Here is an 8,865-nt window from a genome sequence, read left to right as displayed (position 1 = left end):
CGCCGGGACACTAGATCCACCGCCTGCATGGCTGCTAGCCGGTCGTGCCTTGTCAATGGAGCCGTCGCTCCATATCCGGGGTTCCCCACACAGAAGCAGGGCAACCGAGACCCCGCCGCCACCATCCTTGGTGCCCCGAGCTTGCCCAGCAGCTGCCACAGGCGGCGGTGAGGAAGGGAAGAGGGGGGAGGAGGAGGGGCGGCCAGGATTGGGACGAGAGGCGGCTCAGGACAAGCCCTGACGTAAACACCATTTGATCTTAATATAGTTTCTACCATGCTGCTAGGTGATTAGCAGTAGAGCACAAACCACCTCCTTAGACATGATGCTGGTCATATAGGTGCTCAAACTTTCCCCACCCCACGTGATGCTGGTCATATAGATGGACAAATCCCAGGCTCCACCTTGAAAACCCAAACAATGAGATATAGTTGTTGAGCACTTTTTTTTGGGAAACTTTCCCCACCCAACCCTCCCGAGCGACAGGGAGGAATTCCTAGTGTCGTCGAGCCAACTCCCCGTCCTCTGCCTCATCGCCGCCAGAGGGCATGGCCGGACCTCTTGTCCTCTCGCTATGCGGGGTCTGGTGGGGGCCGGCTTTGTCTAGCCTGGGCACTGTGGGAGCGTCGGGTGCAGCAGCATGGCGGCCATGGCAGCTGCGTGACGGGCGACGAAGGCGGTGCGTGGTGTGGAGGCTATGGCGGCCTCGGTTGCTTCGGTTTCGCGAGCGTCGTGCCCATCTTGAAGGTGCGGTCGCGGTTCTCCATGTCCTCTTGATGCTTCAGGTGAAAACTTGATCACTTGATTGGAGGCTGGCAGCACTCTGGTGCCGTGTCCTTTTTGAAGGCTCCGCCTTGGAGTCCATGTTTCGTTGTTGGTCTACTTCGCCTCTTCGCAGTAGCTTGTCCATGGTTGTGGGCTCCGTCGTCTCCAAGCAGTGCTTCTTTTTTATTTGTATAGTTGGCTTGGAGTTCTTTAGAGTGACCTTGCTGATCTTCAGCTCCCTTATATCCTGTCATGGGTGTGTGTTTTGTGGTGTCGGATTGTATGCGCCCAATTATTTATTGGTCATTGCTTTATATATAAAGCAGGGTGTGCGTCTTTTTCGGTATATAAATGCTCAAACATGTGAAGCAATCAGGACCTAACAACATCTCAGAACATTATAGATCATCTTAAATGCATAGTTTAATTGTGTTCGCATATTTAAATGCATAGTTAAGTTTTAGTAGACAGAAAAAGATTTCTTTCCCTGACCCCAGAAGTTACCCTAAGGTGTCTCTCCCTCACACGGACGAGTTTGTCTTAGTTTTATAGGTTCTTTTTTCTCTTAGGTTTTGCTTCCATGGTGTTCTCATCACGGTGGTAAGGGGGGTGGTGTGTTGCAACAAGGTCTTTTCGGCCTCTTCCTTCCTTGACAATGTCTGGTCCAGCATCGACGAAGGGTCTATGATCGTAGGTGTGTTGTCATATCTGTTGGCTTTTTTCGGATCTTGTCAGTTTATGTGTCAAGAGTTGCCTGGCTCTTAGTGTGGCGACTCCGGCGTTTTTCCTTGATTCATTCCGTGGCAATGACCCAATTTCTCCGACCCTCTTGAGTGGTGGTGAAGCATGTTATCTGTGGTGATGCCCCACCATTTTTTCTTTGCTGATACTAGATCTCGTTTGTAGTGGCAGTGACTATAACGGTGTTCAAAGCCTGGTATCACGTGGGCGTTTGCAAGGGTTCCTTTTCCTTACTGCCGGTCCAGTGCAATTTCCAATCTGCGGTGGGAGGCGTACAATCAAAAGAAGAAGACCATTAATATGATTTTCGGTGCACTTTTAATTTTTACAAGGTGTTTTACTAGGCGTACAACCTTGATATTTATGATATTTCAGATGTCCTTTGGGTATCTTAGCTCTTTTTTTTTTTGCATATAATCTAGGTGAAAAGAAACTAACCCAAGAAGCCAAGTTGACCTACAGGCAACTGGAAACAAGGAGGGCCACATGCATGATGCTGCTACCGCGACGAGACGAGAATCCAATGACTGCCACAGCAGCGACGCTCATTGCAAGAGGCCAACTTACACAGCCTGTAGGGAGCGGAAACATCGTTGCCTATTTCATATGTAGGGCATGGTATCGTTGCAAAAGAGCTAGTGATTTACTCGTTTCACAGTTGATGTCCAACCTCTTCAAATTAGAAGCAAAATGGTACCCACATTAGGACGTGATCCAGATTGAGTGCACCATATGTAGCTGATTAGACATGTACCGGCGGTCTGCTCTTTCTATTTGTGGATAAACTGAAATTTCAGCACCATGGTTAGGTAGGAAAATGACTAAATCGTTGAAAAAGAAAAGTGCATCCGCCTATCGTACTAATTGAGGGTGATGTAACATTGACCGCCGATTTTGCTGAGAAGGGCAATTCAAGTGGACGTGAAGTTTTTGCACCCGAGCTCAGGAAAAATATTTAAAAAATGTTTAAAAAAATATGATTTTTTTATGACAAACTTTGACAGATGTTCTAAGAGATTGCAAAGTTTTATCATGAAATCATATTTTTGGAAGACGTGGCAAAAGAAAAACGATAATCTGAAAATGCTACTTTTGAAAGCATTTTGAAGCACTGATTTTGTTTTGTTTTGCCAAGACTTCCACAAATGTGATTTCTTGATGAAATTTTGCAAGCTCCTAGAACATTTGTCAAAGTTTTCCATAAAAAATCAGATTTTTTTTGACCATTTCTTAAATGGTTTTTGAATTACTATTCATCCCGAACTCATTTGAGCTCGGGTGTAGAAAGGGACTTTCGAATTCAAGGTCCTAACACTTAAGGATATGAAAGTCGACTAGACAAACAATTAAAGTGCAGCCCTAAAAAATGGTAGTTTGCGATGAAACGTACAAAGAGATGGAGGGTCCTATTCTTATTAAACATCTTATATAGATGGTAGGAACAACGAAGCAGATTCTTCATCATTCTTGAACTCCTGGTTGTGTTTCACCTCGCACCTAAGCATCACATCTCGGCATGTCGGCCCGAAAAACTCAAAAGGGAAGAAGTCTCGTAAATCTCTTCATGCTGGTTTCAAGTTTGAAGTACCTTTTGGCAAAAGAAAAAACCCGCCTCTTGACACGATTGCCTCTTTAGGCCTTGTTTGGTGGAGGAGGTTTGGAGAGGTTTGGAGGGGAATATCCTCGCAGGGTTCAAAATCCCCCAAAATCCTTGTCAGCCCATTTGACACGTAAGGATTGAGCAGGCCAATCCTTTCCGTTCTCCACGAATCTCCCTCAATTCATGTGGTACAGAAAACCTCCCAAGACACCCATGAAACTGGATGCTTGCTTTGCTGCTGCTGTTGTAGGAGGTTTAACCAAATAGAGGGGTTTATGAGAAGGGAGGGATTAGTGAGAAATTGAGAGGATTGGGTGGAAGAGAGAGATTAACCAAATCCCCTCAGATCCCCCTCCACTCCGGAGCTGCAAAACCTCCCCTGTCAAACGAGGCTTTAGGGTTCTACGCGTAATAGCTAGGAAACTGACAAACAAGTGCAGCGCTGAAAGAAACCATACCTACACCTCTCTCTACCTCCTTTTGCCGTTGTTGGTTGGCACTTGGGCCATCCATTAATGGTCCTGCAACTGCAAGCATCCCAGGTAGAAATGTGACATGAGATCTGAAGAAATGAAAGCAACAAGCCAAGGAGAGAAAAACAGGAAGATGCGCAAAATCCAAGAACCCCTTCTGTTTGCTGTTGTCCACTACAGCATTTCCAGCTACCATTTCTGTACTGCTTCTCTGTGACACTGGGAGAACCCTGGCATGCGCTGATCCCATCAGCTGGCGTCACTCACTGAATGCACAAATGTACCACACCTGCTGCTACCTCCTGACGGTCGACCTGGCCGGAGCATGTGCGCACGGCAGACGACGGGCCTCGCATGTAAACGACTGCAAGATCTACCGGCAATTCAAACTTGCAGCGGCCAAAACACACAAGTCTTTAATTTAATTTCAACACCAAAAGTTGCAGAGCCCCCAGCCTGCAAAGCAAAATACACCACTTCTACCAGTTTTATCTCATGGCTCACAGAAGCGACAGGGTCTGCATGCATGCAACAATGTTCCCAGGAATTTACCAAGTACTATAGCGAGCAGTAACCATCACCGTACTGAACACAGGGACCGATTTTGAGTATCTCTATTTTTAATGAAACAGTTGGTAGTCTTACTTTTAGAATTTTTTTGTCCCACCTTTTATGATTTTTTTGATACATCCTTCCATCTTCGCTGGGTTTTTTCGTAGATTTTTTTCATCCCCTCTTCCACTTCATCGATTTATTTTCGCGTCACCCACTTACATAACGAAAGAAATTTAAACAGATCAGAACTTTCCATACTGGCGCAAGTTATTTATTAATATGGAATCAATCACGAACAATCTCTAAAGATCAAATCTAAATTAATTAACCTTATCTTAAATCACTCAATCACATTAATTAGAAAACAAATAATTGATTTTCAGAAAAATCGCTCAATCACATTAACTTTACCTTAACTCACGGATGGTAATCAATCTCCAAACAAAGGAAACAATATGTCGAGGGAGCAGTAAATAAACTCCCTTTCTTATGACATGTATATGATCTTCTCTTCCCTCTCCGTTGTCGAGCTTTCTTGATTCTCGAGGCCGATACTTAGGCTGCGTCACTGGGTCGCGACGGTGCCGAAGGACAAGGACGGCGAGGCCGGCTGCCGCGGCACCGCGTTGGCCGCGGCCGGTGAAGGGGGCGAAAAGGGGTGGCTTCCCTGGCCCTGGTTGTGGCCGTGGCCCTAGGAGTTGGTGCGGTGGAAGCGGCACTTAAAGGACCCGGCGTGGGTGGCCCGCGCACAGACGCACTTGGAAGCGGGCCCGTGGCCCGCGCCGGACGGCCGACGCCGACCCGGGCCACCTCCTCCGCGTATTCTTGCAGCTGTGGCTGAGCGATTTACATGAAATTAATTTCCTGTGTTGTGGTGGCAAATATAATACACATAATCCATATTGTTATGCACTAGCGTGTGTGTGTGTGAAATAGATGGATTATGGTCCTGTATCCAATAAGATGGATATGTGTGTGTGTTAGAGAGAGAGAGGGAGAGGGGGAGAGAGTGAGGAAGAGGGACGAAGAGAGTGTGTGTATGTGTGAGGATTTGATAGTAAAAAAGATTGTCAATGTCACTTGATATGTATGAGAATATCAATACTGAACTCTTAAAATTAATGTGGTCCCGTTGCAACGCACGGACGTTCTTCTAGTCCCAGCAATTCCACAGAACCCATCACCAGATCCACATTTCTGTAACAGCTGCAGAAGCAGCAGCCGATCAATCAAACACTGCACACCTTTTTTGCAAAAATACCAGTGCCACTAGGGAGAAGCTTCAAGAGTATGATGAGAGTTCACACTTCTTACATGGAAAATACGTGCGACTACGCTGTGCTAGGAAACATACTAAATACGAGTTGCAGAGTTCACATACTTGCTAATTATTACAAACATGAATGCAGTCACCCGCTCTAATATCATGGTTTGCAGAAACTTGTTATCTGATAGGGCCACTAAACAAACCCTTTCGAATGCATAGACAAAAACAAGACGAGCAAAGTTGGGAGGGGAAAAGGTTGGAAACCAAGAAAGTTCATGCGGGAAACAAGAACCACCAGCGCCCCAGCATGTGCCGATGCTCATTATTTTTCTCGGAGTACAAATGAGTGCATAGCCCGTCCTTTGACAAACTAACACGGTGAACTCAGACCAAACCGAAGTACACGATGGTGTCCTTTGCCATGACCAGCAGAAGCAGCTTGAAGTATATCAAAGCCCACTTCCTGGTAATGTCGTGGTGCACATAGTCCAGAAAGATCTCCTTGTGGAACATGTAGATTTGATGGTATACCGCCGCGACCATAAGAGATGTACTGATGCTGTTCCTTGAGGAAAGAAGCAGAGCTGGGATCATGTAAAAGGTTACTCCTGTTAATATCTCTGATCGCCTGACTTTAGAACTTTCACTTGTCAACGGACTGCTTCTAGGTTTAGCAGCGGCTTCTAGTGGGCTGAATGCCGTGAATTTAGGGAAGGCTCCTTCAGTCACTTTTAGTGCATCAGAGTGTCCCGTTCCAGCAACTGGCTTGCATGTCTCTGAGACCTGTCAAAACTGGAAACATCAGGTTCATGGACATCTAGCATAGAGTGGCATCATAAGTGAAAAAGAAGCACTAGTTGGATTGTGAGTTTGTGACAAACCTGTGTATTCTGCATGGGAGATCCATTGGATGCTACAGTAGAAAACCAACGCGGTAAAAATTGTGTGCCGCTGAGGTGTGATGTTGGCTCATGTCCCAGAACCTACACACATGTACATAGGCACAAGACCCAAGCAAACTAAATCACAACAGACTTTGCATTTCTTGAACAAAATCACCTAGGCTATGATCAACAGATGTCAGCCAACTAATGATTAACAGATGTCAGCCAACTAATGAAGCTACTTCTTTTTAGCCAATAAAATATGAAATGAAGTTTGCGAATGGGAAATCTTGGCATCACTAGGCAGAAGATTTCTTGATTGTGGCACATAGAACTCGAATGTTGACATTTAAAGTGTAATCAGCTTGTATTGGAAACATATCGTATCAGAGTCACACTATCCCCTCATGTTAAGTCAATGATCACAAAATGAGATACCCCCACTTCTCAACTCTAGCAATTAGCTGATATTGTGTGGTAGCATGCTCGACTTGTATGGGACGGCAGGTGGAGATTCTAGGGATGACTGCAATTGTTGTTCCTCGTACATTATTGGCATCCAGAGAGACCTCTAACATCAACCAGGTACATGTCAGGCTCGCAAATCAAAACCCTGACAGATGTTTTTTTTGTTTATCTACCCTTCTGCAGTTCTACCGCTATCCTGACCACAATAGATTTGAATAAAGACAGAGGGGCACACATACTCCCTCAATCTCAAAATAAGTGTCTCAACTTCAGTACAACTTTGTACTCCCTCCGGTGCTTTTTAGTTCACATATAAGATTTGACTAAAGTCAAGCCTCGTAAAGTTTGACCAACTTTATAGAAAAAAATACCAACATTCACAATCTGAAATCAATATCAATAGATGTGTCATGACTTAAAATTTCATATTGTATAACTTTAGCATGGCAGATGTTGATATTTTTTCATATAAATACGGTCAAACTTTGTGAAGTTTGACTTCAGAGAATTCTAATATGCAGAGTAAAAAAGACCGGAGGGAGTACTAAAGTTGTGCTAAAGTCGAGACACGGAGTAGTACATACCACACACCGATACGATATATTAATTGGTATACATAGCACAGTTCCAATCTACCAAAACAATTATCCATCCTTCACGCTGAACGAGACGAAATCGAATGGCACGGGCAGCATCAGATGAGATACTATACTATTACTAGAACCAAACATCCACATGGCAGAGCATCAGATCAAACACACGGAACCAGGCATAACGCTCGCTTTCAAGTATATCACGACAACGCGCTAATGGGAGCTGGAAATGGATGGGTAGACGAACCTTGCTGAGGCCAGGAGGGGATCCAATCGCCGGGGACGGGGCGGCGGTGGCGGGGTGGCGCGGGAGGGAGGAGAGCGCGCGGGATCCAGCCAGGGGCGCCGGCGCCGCATCCGCGCGGGAGAGGGCGAGAGCTAGGGTTTTGGATCGGGCTAGGAATCGCGACGCCATGGCGATGTCTCGCGTCAGCTACCCTGTTCGCTGCCGTGAGGTCGCCAGGAGAACGGGGAGAGGAAGGAGAGAGGGGCTCGTTTTGGGCCCTCAGGGGATTAGGTAAGTGCTGATTTGGCCCGGCTCTGAGCAAGCTCTTCTTTGATTCGGGCTGGCATGGGCTTCAGAATGCAGGCTCAAAGATGAATGGGCCCACTCAGACATTTGGCAGTTCGTCCATTTTGGAAAGATGAAATAAAGGTTGAAGTTATAGGGTACTCTGAGGGCGTGTTCGGAGGCTCTCCAGCTTCTCAAAACTCCACATAACTAGCTTCTCCTCGTGGCTTCTCGCTTCAGCCAGCGATTCCAATCATGTTCGGCTCCTGCTCCAGCTTCTCTTAGCGCTACAACCCAACTGGGGCGGGTTGTGGCCTGTTTAGGCGTGTTGGGCCGGCTGGAGGCAGCCCATTTCAGGCCAGCAGGCGGGGTGAGGCAGACTCCTGCGAGGTGAGCAGGGCTTCAATGACGTTGGAGCTTGAGGTTGCTCCCTTCGGGCTGTGTCGACGGGAACCAGTCGGGATTGGCTTGGAATGGCTCGATCTATTGTTGGGAACGAGCAACGGACGGGGACGGCGCTGCACGCGATAGAGGTAAGGTTAGCGGCTGAGCATGGCGTCAATGGCGTTGGAGCTTAGGTCCTGGTGTTGGGGTTGCTCCCTTCGGGCTGTGTCAATGGGATCCAGTCGGGATTGGCCTCGAACGGCTCGATCTATCGACGGGAAGGAGCGGCGGCCAGGGATGGCGCGGCGGCGCCTGCGGCGGCTAGGCCCGTGACGGCGGTAGGGCTAGCGGCTCGAGGGGAACGAACAGCTCGATAGGTTTTCCAGGGAAGGAACGAATCGGTAAGTTTGGCAGTGGCATATCGGCGTAATTTGGGCAAACTCTAGCTTTTATTTTTGGTGGAGTTGGGCCGCCGTCGCTCCTCGTTTTTGCACTGGCCTCGGGCTTAGCTTCCGGAAGCTAGCTTCTTAATGATTTTTTGTTCGGCTCGGCTCCCGCGTCAGGAATTAGTGAAGTGTGGAGTGGGAGGAGATCTGAACATGCCCTGAGTATCATATTGATGTA

At 47.0% G+C, this 8,865-nt stretch overlaps 1 protein-coding gene across 1 annotated transcript; it reads right to left on the bottom strand.

Moving 5' to 3' along the window:
- Positions 1-5,410: 5,410 nt before the first annotated feature.
- Positions 5,411-7,871, bottom strand: LOC125515267 (succinate dehydrogenase subunit 4, mitochondrial-like). The gene is made up of 3 exons (XM_048680711.1): positions 7,594-7,871; positions 6,283-6,384; positions 5,411-6,184 (listed from the first exon to the last, which is right to left on the bottom strand). The coding sequence occupies exons 1-3, from the start codon at positions 7,759-7,761 to the stop codon at positions 5,786-5,788; spliced, it is 669 nt and encodes a 222-aa protein (XP_048536668.1). The 5' UTR covers positions 7,762-7,871; the 3' UTR covers positions 5,411-5,785.
- Between the last annotated feature and the right edge of the window lie 994 nt (positions 7,872-8,865).

The sequence above is a fragment of the Triticum urartu genome, chromosome 1 (genome assembly GCF_003073215.2).
Source record: "Triticum urartu cultivar G1812 chromosome 1, Tu2.1, whole genome shotgun sequence".
Lineage (NCBI taxonomy): Eukaryota > Viridiplantae > Streptophyta > Magnoliopsida > Poales > Poaceae > Triticum > Triticum urartu.
Note: the sequence above shows the minus strand (reverse complement) of the source record. Positions and strands in the feature narration are given on the sequence as shown.

Excerpts from the sequence above, each read along its gene's own strand:
- LOC125515267 (XM_048680711.1), bottom strand. The coding sequence starts at position 7,761 with ATGGCGTCGCGATTCCTAGCCCGATCCAAAACCCTAGCTCTCGCCCTC. Across the intron at positions 6,385-7,593 it reads CCCCTCCTGGCCTCAGCAAG|GTTCTGGGACATGAGCCAAC; the intron begins GTTCGTCTACCC and ends ACATGTGTGTAG. Across the intron at positions 6,185-6,282 it reads CTCCCATGCAGAATACACAG|GTCTCAGAGACATGCAAGCC; the intron begins GTTTGTCACAAA and ends CAGTTTTGACAG.